The sequence below is a fragment of the Calypte anna genome, chromosome Z (genome assembly GCF_003957555.1).
Source record: "Calypte anna isolate BGI_N300 chromosome Z, bCalAnn1_v1.p, whole genome shotgun sequence".
Classification (NCBI taxonomy): domain Eukaryota; kingdom Metazoa; phylum Chordata; class Aves; order Apodiformes; family Trochilidae; genus Calypte; species Calypte anna.
In genome coordinates, this window is record NC_044274.1 from 53,207,981 (window position 1) to 53,235,348 (window position 27,368).

The 27,368-nt window shown below is 35.9% G+C and overlaps 1 protein-coding gene across 2 annotated transcripts in view; it reads left to right on the top strand.

Annotated features, from left to right (window-relative positions):
* The window catches only part of ADAMTS6 (ADAM metallopeptidase with thrombospondin type 1 motif 6), a 125,905-nt gene that overhangs the window by 77,053 nt on the left and 21,484 nt on the right, over positions 1–27,368 (top strand). For both annotated transcript variants that reach the window (XM_030467371.1, XM_008503445.2), the window contains exons 11-19: positions 1,460–1,567; positions 6,764–6,909; positions 9,179–9,242; positions 14,279–14,381; positions 15,475–15,608; positions 17,222–17,345; positions 18,369–18,449; positions 21,826–21,989; positions 23,393–23,531. In XM_030467371.1, coding sequence (XP_030323231.1) covers positions 1,460–1,567; positions 6,764–6,909; positions 9,179–9,242; positions 14,279–14,381; positions 15,475–15,608; positions 17,222–17,345; positions 18,369–18,449; positions 21,826–21,989; positions 23,393–23,531 — 1,063 coding nt within the window. The remainder of the gene's footprint in view (positions 1–1,459; positions 1,568–6,763; positions 6,910–9,178; positions 9,243–14,278; positions 14,382–15,474; positions 15,609–17,221; positions 17,346–18,368; positions 18,450–21,825; positions 21,990–23,392; positions 23,532–27,368) is intronic.

Here is a 27,368-nt window from a genome sequence, read left to right on the forward strand (position 1 = left end):
AAAATCAGAAATAATCAGGACTTGCTCCTCGTAATTTGAGATTATGCTAAAATAGTATGTTTATAATGGATTTTTAAAAACTTACCTTGCTTCTACCAATCATGAAGCTAAATACACTATGTTTTCATAAACCTAACCCAATCCTGCATAACGGGACCAGCTCATTTTAAACTTGGAAAGGAATTTTGTGTTATTCAAGAAATGCTTGTACTCTTGAACTGTTACTGCAGCTGCTAGTGAGTTAGATCCATGTCTATATGCAGTTCCATACAAGAAACATGAATCTGAAGGTAAAACATAACACAGCTTAGGTGCCAGATATTAATTTCCTCAGAGAAACAATGAACTTTACAGGAGAGTGGGATGCCTAATAATTTTCATTTACTCACATTGTCTTTTCCTTTTTTGCTATTTGTACTAAGTTCAGTTGTAAAATCTCTAAAAGGAGTATTTGTAGGATATAATTAAAGATCAGTTTTAGTGGCTGAGTATGTTTGAAATTTAAAAAAAATGTTTATAAAGTATCTGTAAACAGGTTGTGAACTTTAGCATAGATCTCGAAGTAATACATTATGTAAGTAATTTACTGTAAAAGCAAAACAATTATGTTTCCATTCTACATAGAGAGCTAAGTCCAAGGGCAACTGAAGCAACTATGCAGATTTCCAATGTTCAGCCACATTATGAATTTCACCCCTCAGATAGTTTTAACAATGAATCTCCAATGTCAACAGAACTGGCTTAAATTAAATGACTAAGTGTGCAAAACTAAATGAGAAAGTATGGTAGGAAAAAAGATTATTTTAGAACCTGGGTTTGTTTAACACTGAACAGCATAGGGAAGTAGGATAGGCTAAATAATCTATGAAATATCAGCCACAAATCTAAAAAGCCCAAAGGAAATATTTTAGCACATAGCTCCAGTAGTACTACATACACATGCATTGTATTAGCAAGTGTTAAAGGAGTGGAGTGCAAGTAGTCTGAGCTCCAAAACTTCAATTTGAACTGAAGGAATTAAAACCAATTGTTGCAGTTTCATATTTCAAAATTAATAGTATACTTTTGCCATGTAATTTTGAGGGACATAGTGACAGTAAATGAGATGCTACAGCACATCTGAAGAATACTTTTGCAGCAACACTAAGATGTACTGAGCCCAGCATTAGCACTACTGAAGAAAAAATCAAGTATAAAACATTACTGGCATGTCAGGTGTGAAAAACACATACTTGTAGCTTGTAATTTGATGCTTTCCACATTTTTTTTTTTTTTTCAGAATATTCTTAGACCTTTGAAATTGTTCCAGAATATTTCACAGTCATCTATAGATATATCTCTCCAGCTTAGTTCTTAGAAGTCTCTGTTCAACAGAAATTTGTGTATACATGTGTGAATGAGGACTGGAAGCAATTTTGGGCTGTTATTCTGATCAACTTGCTTCTGCCTTCTTTCCTAGGAAGTGTGTAGAGAGCTCTGGTGCCTCAGCAAAAGTAACCGCTGTGTTACCAACAGCATTCCAGCCGCAGAAGGTACTCTTTGCCAAACAGGGAACATTGAAAAGGGGGTGAGTACAAATAATTTCTTGTTTGAAGAAGAAATTAATAGTTTAAAGACTATGGGAAAAAAGAACTAGAAAATGTAGGTGTATATGACGAACTATAAGAATTCAAAAAAAGTGTTACTATATAAGTATAAATTTGCATCCTAATGGAAGTGTCCTACAAAATCATTCCATAATTATTTTATATATGTAATTTAATAAATTCATATAAAATTCAGTACCCTGCATTAAAGGAAACACACCTCAACTCTGTTACGTACTCTCTGTGTATTTTTGAATACTTTTAGGAAAAAACCTCTTTATTTTAGTCTTTATTACATTTTGTATCATGCCTCCATAAAGGACTGTAACAACTCTAGGTCTAGCATGGACTTTGAAAATCAGTAACATAGATATGAAGCCTAAAGTCTATGACTTTGTTAGAAGATAAATAAATTTTAAATCCTTCAGATATGAACTGAACCATGCAAGCATATAGAAAAGTTATTGCTATAACAAAAAGGCTTTCTAAGAGTCCATATTCCCTAGTGGCCTTTCTGGTTTGATTTGGAATTACTCTTTTTGGTTTTAGTTATACTGTTTATATAGTTGGTCTGAACATGTGAATTTTGGTTTTAAAATTATGTCTGTATATCAATAATTTCAGATAAAATTCTGAAACTTAGTTTTAGACTACGAACAGTAAAAAAGCATTTCTCTATTACAAGGCAAATTCTACACAAGTCTTAAAGAAGAGAGAAAAATATGTCAATTATTTATTTATGGGACACGTAGTAGGAATAGAAGTTAATACCATATATTAAACAGTTTCCAGTATCTGTCTGAGAGTTGCTGCATCTGTCTTTAAGATTCACTGCTCCAGACTGGATTTTTTCTAATGTTGACCGCTAACACCTATTCTCATACCAACTTTCGCCATGCTGGCTGGGCTACTTTCAACAAAGATTACACTGCATTTTGACTTGCAATCCAATGTTTAAACAAAAAGAATGAAAGCTTTTGGGCAACTGTCAGAGTTTATTAATGCTTGTTGACGGCTTCATTCAGAGCCCATGACCTAGCAGCGTTACAATGGCTTTTTCATGCTGAGTTTGGAAATATTGGTAAACCATGTTAAATAAATTCGTTGAAGAGGTCATTTAAACAACTAGAAGGCTTAGAGTTGGCCAATGAAAACAGAAAGATGTTTGCATTCTACCAAAAATGTTACCTTTTTTTTTTTTTTAGTAATAGAAAATATTAGAAGCTGCACAATTAAATGAGTAGTCTGAGTTTATTTTGGACAATAAATAAACTGTCAATGACAAGGAGCAATTTACCTCAATTTATTATTTTTAAATCACAAGACTACAATGAACAAGTTGAGGTGCTTTAAGACATTGTTACCATGTCCACTTGCCCGAGGCCTTAATGAGTTTGCTCTCTGCAAAACACCTTTTCCAGTCATCAGTATCTTGTTTTGTCATTAGATTTTAGAGGACAATAAGAGAATCTGTACTGTTTTACAAAATTAAACTGTTCATGCCTGTTACCAGCAGAGTATTGTATCTGTAAACTTCAGCTTCAAAGACTGCTATACATTAATAGCTCCTAATAAAAAAAAACCAAGAAAACATGACCTCTTTCCAAATATGTAGTTTTCTTTACTGTACACTATGGAGAAAAGAATAAGTTACAATTCCTTAACATATTATTGTTGTTGTTGTTATTAGTGCTACTAGTACTACTAATACAGCACTACGTTTATATTGCAGTCACACCTAAAGGCCACAGCCAAATTAGGCCCTGTTTTGCTGGACTTTGTCCAAGTACTTAATAAACGATGTTCCCTGCTCTAGAGGCCTGAAATGATCTTAGAGTACTTCATCATATTTGGAGAGTCAGTTTCTGCATTTAGTTTCACTAATGTAAATCTGGTGTCACTATTAACTCAAAGCAGAATTTTATGCAGTGTGGATTTATGTATTATTGTGAGACTTGGGAGAGATTTCTACACTTCAAATGGCCTAACACTCTGTGACAAAACTTTCTTTCAGTTGCTTATATTAGCCAGCCAAACTTTTAACTCCTTGGGTTAAAATTTTCCACAATAGGTGTCTGCTTGTGTCTGAATGTTTTTAGAGTGTTTCCATAGATGTTACTCAGCTGTTTTCTACGCAGGGAAAGACAATAGTGATTTCTTGCTGCTGACAGAACTTGTGCCACTGTTCTGTTTTGAACTTTTATTATGTTCATACTTCAGTGACGGGTTTCACATCTTGTCTGGGTTCAAAAAGGTATATTTTTTCCCAGTTTATAATAATGATTTTAAATGTATGTGAAATTGCCCTCTCTGGTTTATGCAGAGATGTGCTGGTGATGGTAAATGAATTAAGAAGACTCTGGTGATGAAATGGTGCATATAAAAGCATAAGACGAACAAGAATGTTTATTTTGTCTTTGAATGTAAAGTAATTAAAAATTATTTTTTCTAACATAATTCTTTAGTTCCATGCTAGAGATGTAAATGAAACACAATTTAAGGAGTTTTTATAGGGGAATATGGGACTGTGGAAGACAATGTTTGAATGACAAAGGAAATCACAGAGTACAAGATTCTTACACAGCCTTGGAAAAATAAAATATTTAAAATGCATCTGCCTGTTGTGTAAAGTTATGTTAGTATAGGATTGGGGTGATTGGCATGTTTTGTTTTATATGATATTCTTATGAGTTTAACTCTGAGTATGCTTAATTTCTTAATTTGCTTTTGACATTTTTCTTATATATGACATCTTTAAAAGCAGGTTATAATACAATTTTACTCTTAAAAGCTTTTTTTGATTTTTAGCTTTTTACTTCAGGACTGGATGACTTTTCAGTTATGTGTATGGAATCTTGAAAAGAGTGCCAAAGGAGATTGTTGTCTTTAATTAATACAATAACTATCTCATAATTTGTACTATAATATAAATAAAGTGGGAAGATTTTGATCCCTGCCATGTAATTCACATAAATATTTCATGCTCCATCATAATTAACATCAGTAGAGGCATTGCAAAATACTCTGCCACAGGGATATGCCTATACTAGCTAAAAATGTGATTTCACTGTATGACTGCATCATGTGGTACTCACTGACTGACAGTCTGGAGCAAAGAGAAGCTCTGATGGATGCCTTTTTATTGGCACAAACCTCTGGTCTGTGAAGTTAGAACAACAGCGATAGAGCTTTACTCAGTACCACTCCATGGAACCTTGTGTCTTTTTTTTTTTTTTTTTTTTTTTTTTTTTTTTTTTTTTTTTTTTTTTCCTGAGGGAAGGTGGTGGTGGGTTGATTCTATCCGTCAAGTACACCCACAGCCCCTCACTTCAACCTCCCTCAGTACCCTCCAAAGGATGGGGGAAAGAATCAGACAAAAGTGAAACAAACTCACGAGGTGTAAAGGCAGTTCTCTAAGTTAAAGAAAGAAAAAGAGAACAAAGAGGTCACAGGCAGTCAATCGCTACCCGTCCAGTCTCTGAGTGTTGGCTACCTTGCAAACCTCCCCTCCTCAATTTTACTGCTGAATATGATTTTGTAGTGTTATGGGATATTCCTTTGGTCAACTTGAGTCAGCTATAGCTGCTGCATGCCCTCCCCACACCCTGCCTACCCTCAGCCTAGTCATTTGGGTGACAGGTTGACAGAGGAAGCCTTGATAGTGTGCAAGCCATAGATAAACCATAGGTGTGTTATCCACACTGGTCTCAAACCAAACATGCAGCACCCAAGCGGTTGCTGTACGGAAAACCCTATCCTGAACAGACCTGGTAGAAAAGGCTACATTTTTTGAAACTGAGATTAAAATAGTCTTCTTAATCTTTCCTGTAGACACATTAAAGCTGGTCTTTTGTTTCCCTGACAGAGGATGAGGCCAATAAACAGAAATGTACTGGATTTTAAGAGCTGTGTTTCAAAACAGGTACAGCCCATACAGAGAAAAAAGAGGTCAAAAAGTGTTGTTAGGACTCAGGCTTGGACTCAGGCTTTAGGTCAGTCTAAGGAGAAGAGAAAACTTGGCTTTGCTAAATCTGTAAGTATAAATTCAACATTGCATCTTCCAGTAGTGCTAATGGGTGGACAGCGATATGTCTGTCTGTCCATGTCTACTGTGTGTGTCTCGATGCTTTTTTAAAAATTCATATGACTGGTTCAGGACAGAGAAGTGGTCTGTATTTCTTCATGGAAATTATCAACACTGTGTCTGCTATGGCAATTCATGCGAGTTGAACAGCACGTGCCCACTGTTTGGTAGTGGGCATATGAGGATTCAGATCACACTATCAGCTAAGCCTATAATGGTCGGACAGGGTTATCTGACTGAGTTACTCCAGGTTCTCAGTGATGCAGTAGACATAAGAATGTGGATATAACTATGGACTCCAGGATTGTTTCTGAGTGGTTTAAAGAATTTCTGATGAAAGAAATGATAAATGTATCTTAATAGCTAGCCATTTGTGTGACTTGTCTGTCATTTTATAGGTCTGATGCATGTAACAATATTGCGAAGTGTATTTGCATGAGTGAACTATACAGATTGTGTGTTCAAACTGTTCCTGAGCACATGGCCAGTCACTATTGTATAATGATTTTTTGTAGCATGTCTGATGCCTTGGCACTACTTTTATTATGTGTGTAAATTAAGTACTGCATCAAATTCTTCTTCCATTGTAACCTCATACAGATTTGCTTTTTTACAATGTAAGGGATTACTTTCTGAAAAATACTATTACAAGGAATTTTTCATTTTGTTTAATGATGTGCTTACATGAATCCTAAGTGGACGGTGTTTTACTAAACTAATCTTAGAAATGAATCTTAGTGTTTAAAAGAATGGAAGCAACTTGCAGTTGCTTTAACATGAAATACTAAGGAGGATGTATGAAGAAAAAAGAAAACCTTTATTTTAACCTTGCTTTAATTTCTTGTGTGTGTTAGGGTCCTATAATTCTGGACTTAGTAAAGACAATTAACAAATCACACACACCCTCACCAATGTCTAAACTTGGCTAGAGAAAGTAAAATATTAGTCTTGTTATCTATACAGAGAATGCTAATGCCTATAATTGGTCATTGCCTGACCCTTATATTTTTCTGTCCTGATAACTCTGTCAGCCTGGAAGCTAATTTTCTGTTTTTTTGTTTTTTTGGTTTTTTTTTTTTGTGAAATCTTTCAGTGGTGTTATCAGGGAGAGTGTGTACCTTTTGGCACTTGGCCCCAGAGCATAGATGGGGGTTGGGGTCCATGGTCAATATGGGGAGAGTGCAGCAGGACCTGCGGGGGAGGAGTCTCCTCATCTATAAGACACTGTGACAGTCCAGCGTAAGTAGCTAAAGTAAGCCGGAGCCAACAAAAAGACACATTTGGAAATTTTTCAGAACTGTGGTTTCACATGTTATCTGCAAAAATGTTTTGCTAGTTTGCCAACATTTGTCTTCAAAATAGCAGACAGAAACATTTAAACAGGAGAAGTTCACAAGACATACTTTTTACATTTACAGTATATCTTATGTACTGTAAAGATAGTTGCATTTATATTTAGCAGTATCCAGAATGGTTTTCTTTCTGTAACTTGCTATTCATGCAAAATATATTTAAATCATGCCTTAGTTTTCTTTCTTAAGACATATTACCGCTAATGCTTGTCTAGCCTATAAAATAACTATTGCCAGTTATGAAAAAATAATGTGGTATTTCCAAGCTTTTGCATGCAACTGCTTACATTTAATCCATAGTTAGTAATATTGAGTTGCATACAATAAATTTATATGAGCTCAGGTTCAATACTTAGTTTTAACTTCCAACTGACTGTTAAAACAATTCAGCAACTTTTCTCCTTGCCACTACTCCCTTCTGGTCCATCTACTCTCTTTCAAGAGGGACCAGCTTCTTCACTACAGCTTGATCTGTTGTGTGTATCTGTACTGGTCCTGTCATCTATCTGCTTTCCAATGTCCTGAGCACTGTTCCAGAGAAAGTCTGTCAGGTAAGTGCTCCTCTCTCTTTGTCAGCAAATCTTTTCAGATGATGAATGCTTACTTATTTCCATTGCTGTCCTTTGCTAAATGCATCACTGCTTTTTTTCTGTTGCTTCTTGCCCTGTGCTAGTTACCTTGTCACAGCTATAGGTCTTTGCAGAAGTATGGTTCTCTTACTCCATATGTTGTTCTTGTCATGTCCTATAATCAGTATTTCTCTCACCATTATTAGTTCTTAAGACCACTTTTTCTTGGGACCATCAAGCTTTTGTGCTTCTTTCATGGAAATCCATTCTGTGGCTTTTGTCACTTCTTTTTTATCTTCTCCTTTCTGTACACTTCTGTTCTTTGTTGCTTGTACCTATGTTTTGCAAGCCTGGCTGCAAAACTTATTAACTGATGCAAAACTTCATCAGCTTTCCACTGCACCATAATGTCATATTACTGCTGCTTAGGGTGGTCTGTTCACCTCCTCTCATTGGCAATAATTATCAAATCTGGCAAATGGCACTACTTACTGAACCAATTCAATAGCAAAAATTATCTTTATCCATCTATAACGTCAGGCAGTTAATGAGAGAAAAATAAATTTGTTTTTTACCTCACAGCATTATGTAAAAATGCTAGCAAAATATTTTTTGGAGCGTAATTCCTAAGACCTTTTAACTATCCTATCACAATGTATATGAGTTAGTAGGTCTAAAGGCGATTAAATTTTAGATGTTCAACAGCAGAGCAAGCAAATGGTTTTCTGGGGGAGAGTAGCAGAGGGTATGTCTCTATTTGGAAAAAAAATCCTCTGTTTCCAGGATAGTTTTGCGCAGTTAAATAAGTTTAATGTAAAAAATAGTATTTATTTCCTTTCTAGTTAATTCTAAATTATTTTATTTCTTCATTGTAAAACAAACACCAAGTGGTTTTTCTTTTGGCTTTCAGGTTATGAGCCAGAGAACTGATGTCAGATTAATCTTCCATTTAAGTTAATGTTAATTCATTATTTGACCTCTGTGGAAGATAGATAAGGTTCTCAAATGGTCTGGAAAATTGAGAGCCAATGTCTTATAATAAAAACCTGCTTACTCTGGAGTTTCCTTAGATTTAATACTGCTTAATTCAGATGAGAATCAAGATTCTTGAACTAGAAAATGCAGTATTTGCTGGCTCCAGTACTTAGCAGGCAGTATTTCTTCATTTTGTTGTATTTTCAAGTGCAATAAGAGAAGATGTTTTTTAAGAAGTGTCACATAGGTTGTTTACATATTCCTCATTCTAGTTTTACACAGCAAGCAAATAATTAGAAACGATGGCTTTTTACTGTGTTCAAAGTACAATTAAGATGTGTTGCTTGGGAACTATAAAAAGCCATACAAACACTGTATGAGTGATGATTTTAAAGTAACCAGTACTGTTTTCCATCTGTTACTTTTCAAGTCAATGCTACAATTCTTATTAAATAAAGTATTCTTGAATCACACCTTCAAAATTCCATGTACTTTTATTTTTATTCATATATATGTCTTGGACTTGTTTGTATACTAATAATGCATTAGTATATCTCATGAACTTGTCTTTGTACTAAAGCATATACTAAAATATAAAACATGCTTTTCCAGGCCTTCAGGTGGAGGCAAATATTGTCTTGGAGAAAGGAAGCGGTATCGCTCTTGTAATACTGATGTAAGTAATTTTTTCCCCCCGTAGAAGCGTAATCATCTCGTCTATGTTACATTTTGGCAGCAATAAAAACATTTTTCCCAGTTCAGAGAAGCTGTGAATTCTGCGTTTTATTGGCAAACAGTTCTGTAGAGCACTTCCATATTGCAGGTACCCTACATGTTGTGTTAGGATCCCTGTCTCAATGTGGTGATGCCTTCACATTAAGGCTTAGAGCGAGTTCCCACATGCTAAATGTCAGCAGTGAGCATTCCGTATCACAACAAAAGTCCCTCTGTCCCAGTGTCTTGTCTCCCAGCAGTGGTAAGCAACAGGTGTTCAGGGAAAATTTACTAGTTTTTAAAAGCAAAGGCATGATGTTTCTATGCATATACTGTATGAGTTTCCAGAATCTGTGTTTCTAAAATCTTCTTTAGCCCTACATCATATCTGTACCACATTAACGGCCACAAATGGAAGGATGTATCCTCCATGAATTGACTTTTAAACCCTCCTATCCTTTTTATACATTTAGAACTTCCCATACTAATGTGTTACACAATCCTAATGCACATTCTGTGAACATATATTTCTTTTATGTTTAAAACCTGCAGTTATGCTATCAGGTATCCACTCCTTCTTATATTACTTATATTCATTATCAAATAATGAACTACCACTGAGGGGATGGGCCAGAATATGAATGCATAAAATAAAATTATCACCCTAAATTAGAATTCTAGCAAGTTAAAAATCAAACCAGAAAATGTACACACAAGTAAAGAATTTTGCTAGTAAGTTTCAAAGTAGTAGCACTGCAAATATGAACAGGCTTTCATACTAGTTGAGATTCAAATTAGTCTTAAATTTTTTCCTTAAAACGATAAAGTAATGTAACAGTGGGACACTCAGTACCTTAAACCTGTTTGGTTTTGATGTATATCAGGAAAAAATACTATAGTTAGAAGACTGACTCCTTAGGAAAAAAAAGTTCTTATGGTTGTTACTAACTGTCAAAATAATAGCTCTGCAAACTTCTCTGTGGATATTATTCTCATTATTAGGAAGTATTGCAAATTTCCAATTAAAAATTACTTTTCTACTGCTAATCAAAGCTGCACCATTCTCACAGCCAAGAAGTGTGTTATGCCTTTTGGCCACAGTGTTGTAAAAGAAACGGAAGTTGAGCTGCTTGTAGGAGCAGTTCATTTTTTTCAGTAACACAACCTTGCAAATTATAGTGCACCATTCCAAAACTTTGAATATCTTATTTTTTTCTGACATGTGCATGCATTATTGTGCTTGGCTGTCTTTGTCCAGTTTTCATTTGAATGGATCTAGCTGATCTAATGATCCTCTGTAATTAATTTCCCTTCTTAATTTTCACTATGGTTGTCTTTTTATATTTGGATGACAACATAAGCAAGCAAGAAACAGTTTTTCATAGTTTCATTTCACAAATGAAAATGTGGAGTAACACTGAGTGTGTTACTTATTCTTACAGTTGATAGGAAGTTCTCCTAAGAATTAGATAACTATAAAATGAACTTACTGGAATCTGTTGAAATCTGTCAGTCGATATTTGGTAAATTTAATGTATACTTTACCATAGTAGTACAGATTCGGTTCTGCTTAATTCTGTCAGGATGTTATGTAATATTAAGTATCTTATCTATGATGATCTGTATGGCCCAAATCCATTTCTTAAGAGCTGCTCTGATTCCTGAGCCTGCACAGTTGATTTTTCCTACCCAAGTGTTGCAATTTGCATCCATTACTTCATTTCAAACCACTTCTTCTATTTGGTAATGCTGGTTCCCTACCTATACTAGTATTTCAATCAATAATTTAAACAAGATATTGGAAAACAAACTTTACATTTCATTGTCTAAATCTTAAAGCCAAATCTTGAACAATTGCAGACTTGGGCCAGGCAATTTGGAAATGCCATTCTTACAGTGTGACTACGTAATTTTTGTATCGTATTTTGTGGGTATGGTTTTCGAGTGCATAAACATATTGGTGCTTAAAGAAGTTTTAATTTACTGCCTTAATGGTTTTGACAATTGCAATCTATTTCTTTTATAGTAATAGTTAGCATTCTAAATAACTCAGAGTTGCTGAGACTGGTAGACTTTGTTTCAAGATTTATGATAGTCCGTAGAGCTTGACATTTTTAATGGAATGGTATGCTTGATAAATGTAAGCATTAAGAGCATGCAAATCTGTCATTGTTTCTCTGAAAAATGTGTTGTTTGTACATCTTTTTTGTTGAAGTTTATTTTGCACTGTCACCATCCATTGCCCATCTGTAATTTAATTCATAGCACTCCCTAAACCTCCTACTATTCATAAACGAAAAAAAAACCCCTCATTTTGACTTACTTTTTTCTTTCAGAGATGAGTTAGTTCTCTTGCCCTTTCTTTTGACCATTTTTATTCTTTGGAAACAGCATGTACACTCCTACTAGGTTTTTTTCTCATCAAACACTTTCAAAGCCATATATGACTTCTTAATTCAAAAGGCATCTGCTAATGGAAACACTGAGATCAGCAGAAAAGAGTATTAGCTAATGAGTTCTGGAAACAGAAGGATGGTAGAAAGAACACACTTATCAGAAGCTTATTTTCTACCACCAAACATGCTACCTCTAACAATGAATATGTATTTTTCCAACAAAAGCATTTTTAATGTTTAAAAATACAAAATGCTAATAGAATATCATGGCACATATTAATGACTGCCTGAAAATTTGCCTAATCACCTGAAAGCTGTATTCAAACTAATGATTTGGATAAAGACCAAAGATCCTGAGATGAGGGCTGGCACTTCTTGGTATTCACTGAGAGGACTTATCTGTTGACATGGAGACTTGTCTTACTGCAAAGATCACCAAATCTGATTGTTGGATTTGAATTTTTAAAGTCAAAGGCACCAGTTTATGTAAAAATCCAGATATCATTGGTATATTAGTTTGTGAAATTAATTCAGTACTTCTGTATACTTGTAGTAAAGGAAAACAGGATTTAATCTGCAGGACTTCAAAAACTATATGAAATAACAAGAAAGCAGGCACTTTGTATGAGGGCTTTGCTCTCACAGTTCCTTTAGCTGCTCCCAGGTATTCCCAATCTTCTCTGCTGCTCTTGTCAATAGTGAGACTGCAGACAATGCATGCCCGTGTGTAGCTGGTTTTGTGTCATACTGTCAGAGCTGTGCTCATGAATTAAAGATACAGTAATTTTAGCCATTGAAATTGTAACAAAAACAGAGTCTATAATTAGTAGGGTAGGAGAAAGACTTTGCTTTAATGACACGGGGACCTTTGGATGTAATTTTGTACAGCCCTTCTTGCTCATATCTCAAACAGGTTGCTCAGGATGATGTTCAGGTGGCTTTTTAATAACTCCGAAGAAGAAGGTTCCACCACCTCTTTTGTGTTGCAAAAATAAAAAAAAAAAAAGTTAATAGTATAAATGCAGAATTCCTGAATTTTTTTTTATTTTATTTTTATTTTTTTTAAGGAAGTGTGGTATAATTAACTAGCAGGGGGAACTTGTTGCATTTAAAATACCAGCCACCTATGTAAACGAGTACCTAAGTAAATGGGACTCAAGAATAAGGCGTAGTGACAAGTATGAGAGAGGTTCACTAAAGTTTTGATGTGGGGTCAAGGCTGGTCCTTTTACTGCTTGGGATACATTAAAAAACCACATAGTTATATTTTATTCTCACCGCAGTCATTGGAAGGATTATTGAATGAATGTAGTTGCGCTACTTCTGTTTTCACCTATAGATGTTTTATATTTAAAAAAAAATAATTGGAAGGAGATAACAGAGTAATTGTAAAGAAAATTTAAAGTTTAAATACTGTCTTATGTCCACTATTTTAATTTATATCACCACAGCTTTAGAAATGGAAAAATAAAATTCTTGTTTCTTACTCATTGTAGTGGGCTGGCTGCTATAACAGCTTGCATAATGTATACCAAGACTCATAATTATTATGTTAATACCTGCATTGTACAGTGAAACTTTGTCATCCACTTCTTTAGTGAACCTTCCATTTGAATATATTTTAGTTTCCTGAACATTGTTAAGTGGCTTAGATAGATAGGAAGACAAGTAAAACTGACATAAAATAGACTCTTCTGTCGCTTACAATGTAGTAATATTTATTAACACCTCTGATTTCTGACAAAGAAATTTTATTCATTCAGTTTAAAAATTATTTTAATCTGCATTTCAAATACCTTATCTAATGAGGCTTTCGATTTCAGCAGATGCTTAAATGTTGGTAAAAATGTTTAATATGTAGTCTTAGTTCTGTGTGAATTCAAAATCACTTGCCATTCTTTTGAAGCTGCTGAAGAAAAATATGAGAAATAGCAGAGAATTCTGTTTCTGTTATAATTCTCTCAGTGATTAATTTCACTTATATCTACCCATATTCCAAGTCGAAAAGGTACTTTATGACTCTGTAATTGGTAATGCAAAGTAAGGAAAATGTAAATGAAAGCAGTTGTTATTTCTTCAGGCTTGGAGACTAGTAAAAACCAATGCCAAATACAATATCTGTTCTCATTCTCTGCCCTAACACCATGCTTTTGTCAAGGTTACAAGTAAGCAGAAGTTATAGAGCATTCTAGAAAGTATTTTAATTTTTTTTCTTTATATCTTAATACAGCTGCAAAGTACAGTACAATTGTGTCTGTGGCTCTCAGCTGGTTTTAATGTTTGTTTATAAAGAGGTAGCTGATGGACTGATCACAAAACATAGTCTGATATGATTATGAATGTCCAGTTTTATGGAAACCATTATGTAACACCTTTGTTTAAATTACTTCAGTTACTTCATGCCAGCCTAAAACTGCAAAGTACACACTTCAACTCTAAAGCAATAAAATAGGTTTCAGAATCAGAGCCACAAGATAAATCAAGGAACTGTCCTCTAGTCTCTTGCATGAGCGCATTTGCAATATGAGCATATAAGCAATTTTTTTTTGTTATTCATATTTGGAAGAAACTTACCTTTTTTGTTGTTGTTTTGTTCTTTTAGCCATGTCCTTCAGGGGCCCGTGATTTTAGAGAAAAGCAGTGTGCAGATTTTGACAATATGCCTTTCCGGGGAAAGTACTATAACTGGAAACCCTACACTGGAGGTAATGGTTAACTTTGTGACAGTGTTATCTTATGTGAGGCCTTCAAAATTATATAAATGTTATATAGAGAGTAAATAGAATATTTTGATTAAAATATAATGAACTAGGTCTGCTAAGCTTGTACTTTTTCACTTTGATGAAGACTTCTCAGACGAGCGATCTCTGTTCTGGTAGTTTGTTTTACTGTGAAGGGCAGTGAGCACTGTAAATATATGGAGCCCTTTTCCACTTGCAGTTGCAATACAAATAGAGAATTTGAGATTCTATAAGTACTTTTCGTGATGCATGGATGAGTTCAGTATTAATGTCTCACAGTAAGTTGTCCTTTCTTAAGGTCAGGATATTAGGAAAAGGAGAATGAAATAAAAGCATTTATAAGAGTCTCTATAGACTACTTCAGTAATTTAATTATAAATAATTGCACTGTGTAATAAAAGTGTATTTTGCAGCAGGGAAGGGGGCCGTAATTTCTTTTCTGAGAGTTTAATCATATTTAGTCACATTTCAGTCATTCAGATTTTGTAGGCTGCCATTTTATTGTTTTGTTTTGTCCTGCCTTGAACCTTGAGTGAATAAGGCCACGTTTCCCCTTGTGTTTTGGCATTTTATTGACTTGAACTGTTTTACTTTTTTTAAATTAAGTGCCTCATTGTGATCACATGTTCTGAGCTGTAGTGTAATTCAATAGCACTAAATTCCTAATTGAAATAGTCTAATCTTGGTTTTGAATTTTACCTTGATATACTTCTAGAATTACATTATTTTGTTATTTTTGTTTTTCAAATGGTGAAGTGGTATCCTTATTGTTTTAAATTGTTCAATAATCATTAGGGTTGTATTAACATAATGGAATCGTTATGGAGCCAGCCAACCTTGACATATCTTACTATGCAAAATAAACTTTTTTGCAAGAAAGAAGAGTGAAGTAGAGGAATCAATAAAGGGAAGTTAAATAAAATTTATACTTTATATGTGTCAGGTATGAGGTAAGATTCTAAATTTCAGATCTGTTTGTGCATATATATTCTTAATTAATTGTTAACTTTTCAGGATTTCTGTTGGTTTCTTTTTTTCATTCATTTTTGTTGTCCAGGTGGGGTTAAACCATGTGCGTTGAACTGCTTGGCTGAAGGTTATAATTTTTACACTGAACGTGCTCCTGCAGTAATAGATGGGACTCAGTGCAATGCTGATTCATTGGATATCTGTATCAATGGAGAATGCAAGGTTATAACTGTTTTATGAAGTACTTATGTGGGTTACTCTGTTGTGTCTTCTATCTCCTAGTTTAATTATGGTACTTGCTTATTACATGAAACAGGAGTCTTGACAGGTCAAGTTGGTAATAAAAATATCACTCAGACAATAGAATAAAAAAAGATATTGCATAAACTAGACGAATTATTTAATTTATAGTACATTCTTAGAGGCATCCATAGGATCCTTTATTTTGTCTTTTTTCCTTGCTTTATGATTTCTCTTGGAAAACTGGTGGAAAGAGCAATAGAAGATGACAGATTCCTCAAAACTGTTCAAAGGCTTGTTTCATCATCCAATTAGAACACCACCACTCTGTTTGAAAAACAGTAACTAAACATATTACTGTGTTTCTCTCTAATTAGTTCATCCTGTTGCAACAATTCTGATGTTAATGTAATTGAAACAGAAAGTTGTCACTACTGCTTTGTTGTTCTAGGAAAAAATGTATAATGATGCAAGTATTTGTTGCTTACAAAAAACCTGATTATCTTGTAAGATTCCTATAGCACTACACCACATGAATTTGAATAGGATTGGAGGTAGGTGCTATGCATTTGAAGAAGCATCTCACTGTTTCTTCAGTACAGCAGAATGTTTAATTATGTACTTAAGCCTAGACATCCGAACAGTGCTGGATGACTCATAAAATTAGTTGGTTAGTTTCATTGAAACTACTCACATAACCAAAGCTTAACCTGATGCTTATGTTCTTTGCTTAATTGTGTAAAGATATGTGTTTATTAAATAACATGATGGGCTCAGGTATTTTTGCTGTGTATTAGTAAACTAAGGAGTAAACCACAAGAAGTAGCCTTTCTTTTATCAGCTGTTTCTACTTTGGTTAGTTTATAACAGGGCTGAAACAATAAGTTATGGGGAGTTAATAATTTTTCACTGTACATAGATTTACCCAGCATATAGTCAGAAATATAATGTTTTTATGACACCTCTTTTTTCCAAAGCTTTTGACTCCTATTTAATACAACATGTAATGCAGCCTTTCACTAAATTTAATTCTGTACTCATTCTTACAGTGAAGTAATTTACATGTTACATTCAAACTTTTGAAAGCTTTGCCTAGAGGATGTAGCAATGACACGATGCCGTAGCAATGATATGACGTAATGATGGTCATGGTCATCATGATGTAAATGCCTTTGAGAACTGTAGTAGTATTTTTTACACTGCATAAATGTTGAAGGTACACAACACATGTTTAACACCACAATATAGATGGAATACAGCTCTTGTAATATTACATGAAAACATCACTAATCATTTATTGATAACTGTAAGAATTACATTGTGTGCAAAACACTGTGGTATCTCTTCATGAAAGTCACAGGAGAAATGCAAAGTACTTAATAATCAAGATTTGGTAAGAACTCAAAATGCGGATTGTTCTCCTTTTTTATTTTCTTTGTGTTGTACATGAAAACATACCGTAACAACTATCAAAAGAGTAGATAAAAAGAAGAATGGAATATTTCAAACTCGAGAGAAACACCTCAAAAAAACAATTAATATAGGGGTGTAAGACCATTAATCCTGTTAAAATACTTGTTCTTACCTGTTCTCAGCATGTAGGTTGTGATAATATTTTGGGGTCTGATGCTAAGGAAGATAGATGTCGTGTTTGTGGAGGAGATGGGAGTACATGTGAAGCCATTGAAGGTTTCTTCAATGATTCGTTGCCCAGAGGAGGTATGCATATATACATCAATTGTATTGCAGAATGCATTTAGATGACTCTTCAGCAAATAGCAGTACTGCATTGATTTCCAGCATAGCTTTGCATGGCATCATTTTGCCTCATTGTTTCTTTTTTTTTGTTGTTGTTTTAGTTTGGATTTTTGTTAAATTCAACAATGTGTTACTCTATACTTCTTTCTTATGGTCTTTAATACACAAAGTGGTTGGGGTGTGTGCTTATTTTTATTTAGTTATGTTGGTATAGTAAGAGTAATGTTGTGAATTATTTTAATATATATATTAGAATCCAGTATTTAGTGGTAGATAAAATTTTCTGATAGAAACAACAGACAAATATCTCAAATTCATCCTATTAAGAACTATTAAGAACTCAGGAAATGTATATGGGCAAATAGTTTAAAGCTTAGCTCAAAAAAGACAATATTAGTGTTGAATAGTAGCATAACCAGTTTGGTGTTCCTGAATACAGAAACAGGGTTAATGTGCTGTCATGAGTTCTGTTCAAGCGAGGGACCACAACAATTACTGGGGCCTGGAGCCTCTTGGCCCTGTGTGAGGCAAGGCTGAGAGAACTGGGCTTATTTAGCTTGGAGAGAAGGAGTGTTGTGGGGACCTAGTATCAGTCTTCCAATAACAAAGAAGGCAGAGCCAGGCTCTTCATAGCTGTGGATACACGGTGGGAGAAGAGACAATGGCTATAAATTGAAACAAATTGGTGCTGACTGAATGGAAGGAAGAACTTTTTCCCCGGGAGGACAGTCTAGCTGTATGGTCATTTTGTGTGTTAATTTCTTGTGATATACTGTTGAAAAGGCCATATTAGCACTTAAGAAAATTAATTTTTGACTACATGGTAAGTTCCCACTGTCATTTTCAAATCTGGGCATGAAATTTAATGACTTTTCATTTATGTGATGTGAAAGAAAATGTTGCAAGTGTATTTGAATCCTGTTTCTCTTACTAATTCTTAGTAGTAGATGATAAACAGCAAATAAAATTGTCTTTGTCTTGTAGGCTATATGGAAGTCGTTCACATTCCAAGAGGTTCTGTGCACATTGAAATAAGAGAAGTGGCAATGTCAAAAAACTACATTGGTAAGAATATGGTTTAAATAGCTGTCTGTTGTCAAAATTTGTTGTGATTTGTAGGTACGTTTTCTGGTTTTCACCAAACAATAGACCTAGTAGAAGCGGAGGAGGGAATTATCAGCTGTTAATATTAGGTTGTGATCAGAAGGTTGCAGCAGTTCCTTAGCGTGTATTCTCTTGAGTGGAACGGATGAAGTACATTGTGTGATTCCTCCTTGTCTATTCAGCAAAAAATCTGGGAAACTTCACACTACTTACAGTTTCAGACCTGTGCTGAAGTGGATGAGGAACACTCTAATTCCATACTGTCCCGCTCTGAGGTAGCATCTTCTAACTGGGAAGTCTTTGATCTTGGGGACCCATGCTGCTTTAAAATATTATTTTATTCTTGGAATGATTATTCATCAACAGATGTAGTTGCTTAAATGCTAGCAATGCTATCCCCTTATTTCAGAGCAATTTAATTTATAACTCCACAGTATTTCTCCATTGCTGTGCTGTAGGAACTGGATGCCATTCCTGATTTTTAGATACAGAAAATGAGGTGCAGAAGAGCTGGGTGCTTATCTGAGATCATTCAGGAAGCCTGTGGTAAAACACAGAATTAAATTCAAATTCCCCCTCAGATTATTATTGGATTCTTTAGAGACACTGTTTTTTTTAATGCTGTACAAATCTGGCTTCATCCAACTCAAGGCAAAACACATTTCTGCAAATCTCTGTACACTGATTTGCATAGCAGTCCACAGTAGTTCAAGAATACCCATTTTGTACTTAAAAATAGAACAGAGAACTGACTAGTTATACATCAAATCCACAGATTAACACAAACAAAAACTATCACCTGTAATGGTATCCTGTAATGTTCAGCCCCTGATAAGACTACTTTGTCCGTCTCTACTCCATGTAGTTGGTATATATAACATGTTGGAAAGCCTGTAAGTGGTAACTAGAAGTGCAGTTGGGCTCCTGGGTACATTAAATACTAAACTGATTATATAGATAATAATGGTGCCTTTTACTGTTGGATGTATGCTTTCTGCCTGTCCCTGCCCATCTTCTGTAATTCAGCAGATAATCTCCCTCCATTGTGCAAGAATAGTAACACCACTGCTCCAGCAGTAGAGCATATATTACTTTTTCAGTTTCACACTCCCTATTCCTTCCCTGCCCCCCCTGCAGATAAGTTTGCTTGTATTTCCTATCCTGACATTTGAAATGGAGATGGTGAGAGACATTGAGTACATCCTATCGTGAACATTTTCTGTCAAGAGCTCTTCCATGAGCAGCTGAAAACCAGAACAAAGAAGATAACTCTTAGATACTACAATTAAGTTTCTTACCAGTCTGTTTTGTAGGCAGTTTTATTCATTTCAGTCAGGCAGCTTTCAAACTAACTTACAAGAAACATCCTTTGTATTAAGATGCAGTTTTTCTGCAATGCGTGGCCCCATATTTAGGCTGCAGTTCAGTTAGCTCAGTCAGCTCCTGTCCTCCATCTCCCTGTCTCCCACTGATCTGTTCTGTACCAATATTGCTCCTAGTGTGTTGTGGCAGCAAAAAGCACGTTTCTGCATCTGCATAAATAATTCTTTTAAAATGAGCTGTCTGAGTAACCCAGAAACAACAAAATTGTCTGTTTTCAGAGTTGATTTAAAAAATACGTGTTTTTTTATCTTCCCTTAAATGTCTTGATCAATGGTGACGTCTTTTCTTGTATTCCCTTTATGAACCTGTATGTTCCAGGCTAATTTTCTGTGGCCTTCTTGCCTTCTCTTGTTCTCATAAATTATTTGATTAAGACATTAACTTGTTCCTTCTGTCTCATGCCAGTGTCCACTGCATCATCCTTGTAAAGTAATTATATTATTGGAATGCTATTCAATTCTGTGTGTCCTTCACCTCTGTGTATCAACTGACCTGGTTGAATTTGTTTATAAAATGCAAATCCATTTTTCTTGGGTCACTCAGGCCGTAAAAAATGCTCTGCTTTGCTTCTGGGTATATAAACCTATATAGCTAATAAGGAATCTGAATTACTTCAAAAATTCCAGATCAATGAATGTAACAAAGCTAGTTCTTCATTCAAGGCACCTAAGTATTTCCAAAGTAAAGCCAGAGAAATCAATGGACTAAGATTTATGCTACGGAAGTATGTTTCTTTTCAGACCTTACAGTGCTGATGGAAATGGTTACTAATCCTTGCTGAATATTTCTGTCACCAGCAGAACATTATTGCCTCTTCAACCATCTCCTGCTCATATGAATGCTCTGATCTGTTTTAGAAAATTTGAGCATCATTGACACATTTTCCCCAACTGAAGCACACCATCTGTCCACACAGGTGTAGCTGAGAACAGAACTTCACCCAAAGTTGGATTATTCCTTGTGATTGTGATGTTAATTTGTTCCCTACTGGGTAAAGTTAGTTGTTTTTGTCAAAAAAACCCAACTTTATTGTTTGACCATGTATTTCCAACTATATTTCCAACCATCCTTTTGCCTTTAAGAGAAAGTTTTATTTAAGGTAAATGAATGCTGCATAATTTGTTAATCCACATTTTTAGTCAAGAAGTCGGTATCCAATTAGCAGAATATTTACCTGATAGGTCATTAAGTCAGTACCTAAGTAACAGAATATTTAGCTTAAGGTAAAAAATTGGTTTCAGATTTAGAAACTTAATCTAATATATATGAATTCCTGAATAATATGTCCTTGTCCAGCCTCATTTCTTAGTTAGCTGAGAAATCTATGATTTATCTACAGTCCTTTTATGGTTTAAACAGTGAGTTAGGGATAATATATTTCAACAAATTAAGTAGCTAGTATTTGGATTTGTAGTAGGAATATCTTGATTTATGCTTTAAGCAGGAAAAAATTAGCTGTGGACAAAGGCAGCAAGGCAAAAGCTGTTTGGTACTATACACAGACTCTGTGTTTCTTCTTCTACTTTCCTCTGCATGTTATCTGAGATAACACACACATGCCTCAACTTTTAAATCTAAAGGTTAGATTGGTAGTTGGTTATAGGTTATAGGTATATAGGTTATGTAGAACAGCACAGAGTGCACTCGATTTAAATTTGAAGATGTATTACAAGTTGCATGAGGCATTCTGTTTCGTTCCATATAGCATCTGCATGTTGAAATCTGCAAACTATAACTGCACATTGAAGATTATGGCAGAGATAATGACAATGACAAAACTACGTGAGGAATATTTTGACCAAGACTGAAAAAAAAGGCTTTCTCTTGCTTGAAAAAATAGTGATACTGAGCTGGAGCTCTTTATACTTCTAACAGACTAGTAGATTAATTTGCAGTGGCTTCTCCATTATAAATGCTGCTTCCAATTTTTAGGTGGGTTGTATTTTTTTTTAAGCTTTAAAATCTGAAGAGGATGACTACTATATTAATGGTGCCTGGACTATTGACTGGCCAAGGAAGTTTGATGTTGCTGGAACAGCTTTCCATTACAAGAGGCCAACAGATGAACCAGAGTCTTTGGAAGCACTAGGCCCTACTTCAGAAAATCTCATAGTCATGGTAACATTATAATTAATATATTTCTGGAATTTTAAATAGCTATTTGTGTTCTGAGAAAAGACAAAGCCATGAATGGAATCAAAATAGTTTGTGTTTTCAAAGAGCATACAGCTTACCTAGCTGGGACTTGGCATTTGTGGTTTAACACAGCTTTGTTAGCTTTCAAAACTGACAGGCAAACATTGTGATGAAACAGGGATAAAGTCAGAAGAGTCCCAGGAAATCTCGCAGAAAATGCCCCATCTCTGTTAAATGTGTTAAGCCTGATCTGATTGTGAACTATCATGATTTAACCCTTTTTAAAATATGTTGCTATAACATACATTGCTCTGAACATATTGTACAAAATACAAGAATGTAATAGAATATATAATTGGGATCCTGATACCTTGCCTTTGACAGCAGGCAATAGTGAGCTTACTGTGCTCTCACTCTGTTGAGAAGGAGCAAAAGATCAAGGTGATACTTGCTCAGTTTATTCTGTCAGCTGCCAGATGGGGTACTTTAGTGTACAGAGTGACTGTAGCCTGAGTATTCACAGTTTAGGCAGGATTTGCAAACACCTGAATCCTGTTTTTTCTGCTGTAAGTGTGGTATGTAGAGAGTCCATGTAGAATGAGTTACACAGTGACTATACTGCCTTTTCACGTTTCAGTCAGTGCTTTCGTATTGAAAATTCTCTCCTCATTTGTCCAGTGGAGATAGGCAAATATGCCTGTGAAGTAGCACAGTAGGTAGAAGGGGTGAGAAATAGCTCTAAGATATGTCAGATTGCTTCATCTGACATGATACGTATTATTAGCAACGGAAAGAAAAAGTTTGTTAGAGAGTCAAAGACTAGTGCTGGACAGGGTGGTATGTGGAAGTGCATGGTAGTAGTGAGGATAGGCAAAAATTCATTATAATTGTTACACTTCTGTCTGTCACCCAGCATGATATGGCTACAGAGAGAGTATCTTAATACTCCTTTAAAGAAATCACAGTTGTGATCCCACCAAGCTCATGATGTTGGCTATTGCAATAGTGCAAAACAGTGACCTTAGCAACATTCTGTTGCTATTATCATTATTATAGTCACTAGAAGTGCAAACAAGAGCAGAGCTAGGTTCCTAACTGCTGTGTTGGTAGCTCCTCAGAAGATTTCAGTGAGGACTGCTGCATGTTTGCACAGTAATGTCCTTAACCAACTTTGACCTCAGCTGTCAAGTTCATTTCCATTAAGATGTTAATTTTGTGAAAGCTGCCTTTTTAGAACAACTATGTCAAGGACAAAGAACTGAAAGAAGATATTTTTATTGCTTTTTTCCCTCCCATAGGATGTAATGCACACCTAGATTAAATGTGATTCTAGCTGTCCTCTGCTTGCCTGTTTTAATGGTATAACCAGTTGTTTTCAACTACAGATTCTGCTACAGGAACAAAATTTGGGTATAAGATATAAATTCAATGTTCCCATCTCTCGCACTGGCAGTGGAGACAATGAAGTTGGCTTTGCATGGAATCATCTGCCTTGGTCAGAATGTTCTGCCACTTGTGCTGGAGGTAAGACACCAGACGGTCAAGCTACAAGGTAGTGAATTGCAAGATGCACTTCTCTATGTAATTATCTAGGTGACTGTAAACATTTCTTTCAGACATGTCTCAAGCTTTAATTTAGTGAAAGAACGTTTATTTTATCACACTAGATTTTGTTATTATTCTGTACATTTAATGTATACATCTGTTTTTGCTAAATACACTGTATTTTGGCACAGTGTGTCACTCTTTGTTGCCTCTTCTGAGATTCTCTTGAAGTTTGTGTTTCTTTTTAACAGGAGTTTTCTTGATTAAGGACATCAGAAGTTTTAAGTAAGGAGATTAGAAGTTTGGAGGCAAATAAGGCAACTGTAAATAAAGGGATGTGTCTTTGTGTGTTTGCAGTTATGTGTCACATAATTCTACTCATCTCTATGAAGCTTCAGCCACCAAAGTTTAGGATGCATACTACCATCTCCACTGTAGCAGGTGGTAACAGCTGGATTATACTTCCCAGCCCCCAGAAGTATCTGAGAATTGTTGCCCTTTGGCACCAGTGATGAGGGATTTGTAGGCTGTCCCATGTGGTTCGACATGGGTGTTTACTGTATTGCTAATCCTCCCTCTAGTGGCCACCAAAGCAATTCTTTATCTCTGGCTGGGAGAGCAGGACAGTTGGCTTCCTTCAAAGACAACACCATAGCTGCTGGAAGGTCTGATGAGTAGAAGTACTGTGTGAACACTGTCCTCTTTCTTGAGACTGAGTGCATCATCTCCCCAACATACCTCAGTTCCAAAAGATATGGGAGAGTGCTTTAAATACAACTCAGATTTTTATTACTGTACTGTGGCCTACCCATAGTAGGAGAAAGACACCATATTTCTTTAGAGAACATTATGTACCAGGAACATTATTATACCAAGTATTTGTTCATTGTTTTTTGTTTTTTGTTTTTTTTTAATTCCTGGCTACTGGAGGTATTAATGTTTAGAACCATCTTGACTCAGGGACAAGGGAGCAGAATTGAGACTAGTGACAAGTGGTGTTCCCCCAGGGGTCCTCATAGGGACCTGTACTATTTAATCATAGAATCATAGAATCATATAATTGGCTGGGTTGGAAGGGACCTCAGAGATCATCGAGTCCAACCCTTGATCCACTACCGCTGCAGTTACCAGACCATGCCACTAAGTGCTACATCCAGTCTCTTTTTAAATATCTCCAGAGATGGAGAATCCACTACTTCCCAGGGCAGCCCATTCCAGTGCTTGATCACCCTCTTGGTAAAGAAATTCTTTCTAATGTCCAACCTAAACCTCCCCTGGCACAACTTAAAACCGTGCCCTCTTGTCTTGCTGAGAGTTGCCTGGGAAAAGAGACCAACCCCCCCCTGCCTCCAACCTCCTTTCAGGGAGGTATAGGGAGTGATGAGGTCTCCTCTGAGCCTCCTCTTCTTCAGGCTGAACACCCCCAGCTCCCTCAGCCTCTCCTCATAGGATCTGTGCTCGAGGATAATATTTTTAGCAGCAATATAGAGAGTGGGATCAAGTGCACTCTCAGTAAGTCTGCAGATGGCACCAAGCTGAGTTGTGCTGTCAGTAAGCCCCAGAGGGAGGGGATGTCATCCAGAGAGACCTGGACAAATTGGAGAGATAGGCCCAGGTGAACCTCATGACCTTCAGCAAGACCAAGTGCAGGGTCCTGCACCTGGGTTGGAACAATCCACACTGCCAGTACAGGCTGGGGGATGAGGTTTTAGAAAGCCCTGCAGAAGAGGGCTTGGGAGTGCTAGTGAATGAAAAGCTGCACATGAGCCAACAGTGCGTGCTCACAGCCCAGAAGGGAAATTGCATCCTGGGCTGCATCAAAAGAAGCATGGCCAGCAGGTTGAGAGAGGTGATTCTGCCACTTTGCTGTGGTAGGATCTCACCTGGAGTACTGCATGCAGCTCTGGAGCTCTCAGCACAAGAAGGACATGGTTCTGACAGAGCAGGTCCAGAGGAGGGCCACAAAAATGATCAGGGGGCTGGAACACCTCTCCTGTGAAGACAGGCTGAGGGAGCTGGGGCTGTTCAGCTTGGAGAAGAGAAGGCTCCAGGGTTAATAGAGACCTTACAGTATCTGGAGGGGGGCCTACAGGAAGGCTGGAGATGGACTGTTTGCAAGGGATTGTAGTGATAGGACAATGGCTTTAAATTAGAGAACAGCAGATTTAGACTGGATGTTAGGAAAAAGTTCTATACCATGAAGGTAGTGGAAAGATGGAACAGGATGCCCAGGGAGGTAGTTGAGGCCTTGTCCATGAAGATATTCAAGGTGAGGCTTGATGAAGCTCTGAGCATCCTGATCTGGTTGAGGGAGTCCCTGCTTACTGCAGGGAGGTTGGTCTAAATGACCTTTAGAGGTCCCTTCCAGCCCTAATTTTTCTATGATTCCATAAGTACGGTTATTTCCTTAGCCATACGTAGTACACGAAGTACAGCACAGATTGTTTTCCGTGATAATAAATAGGCTAAGTAGTGAAAAAAATTCTAGGAAGGTGCTAACGTCCTCCAGTATTTTTATTGTTAATTTGTTGGATTCCTGGGTGGCAGATTACACTGCTGTTTTAGTAATGATGAGTCTGGTGGGAAAAGGAGCATTTTCAAGAAGTCGTGTAAAGCCTAGTTCGTAACAAAAGACAACTCCAAGTATCAGAACCTTAGAAGTACTGCAAAATCCTAATTTTCTGATGGCAGTGAGTTAATGATCTTTCTGAAGTCATGGGAAAGTGCCACTAATTTAGGTAGACATAGGATTTCAGCCATGCTTCCTCTGTCCTTCAGCTTAGTATTGGGATATATATTGACTGGGCTCTGTGCTCAGGGAATAAATATTTCATTGTAGCTATATGTCATGTTAAAAAATTTATCTACTTTCTCACCTGCTAGTTCCCTCACCCAGTTTATTAAATAATTTTGCCAAAAGAAGTCACAGTTCTAAGAAGAAGATGATTCAGGGGAAAAGCGAGACAAATATTATAGAGATAGGGACATTGACTGGAAAATTTGGCTAATATAAATATGAGGTGTTGAGAAAAATTTATAAATGAAACCACTGTATGGCTTTGTTTATTTCTATATAGGATTCATTATGGAGCTTGTTACTGAAGTTCTGTTTACTTGAACTCCATTTTAGGAGAGACATTTTGCTCTATATGAAAGGATAACAGAATACTAAACAGTTAAAAGAATTTAAAACTAAAGTAAAAAAAAAATACAATAAGCATGTGAGAGGACTATTGTATGGAAATTATATTTTTTATTTATAAGGTTAGAAAATGTCATCTTGGGACAGACTGGGAACAAGTTAAAAGCATCACCTTTTTCCGAAATTACTGTAGTTGGAGTAGCTCACCTGTAGTGCATGGACTGTGATATTCCCCCTTGGTCCAGGAAAGGTCTAGGTGACATAGAGCCAGACATACTTTTATATCACAGTGTAAGCTTTATGTCAAAGCTGTAATCAAATCTAAATTCTAATAAACACATTTAAGTTTTGTCCATCTCTGAGTATGTCAGTATTTTAATGTCATGTTTTTTGTCTGGGTGTATGTACCATTTAAAAAGCTGTCTTAATAGAACATCAAAAGATAGTAATACAAATATTTATAAGCCAGGAAATGGCAGAATTAAGGATGACTATGAAATCTGAATTTTTTTTCTGTAATTGTGGCTTGTTATGAAACAAAGACTAGTTGGGCAGGGACCATTCTCTGATGCTGTGTCATGGGCTGGCTCATGTCCACTCCTCACTATTTAAGTCTGGTTCTCTCCAAATCAGACTGACTGTGTCTGCATTACATACCAGTTTTCTAACTTTTC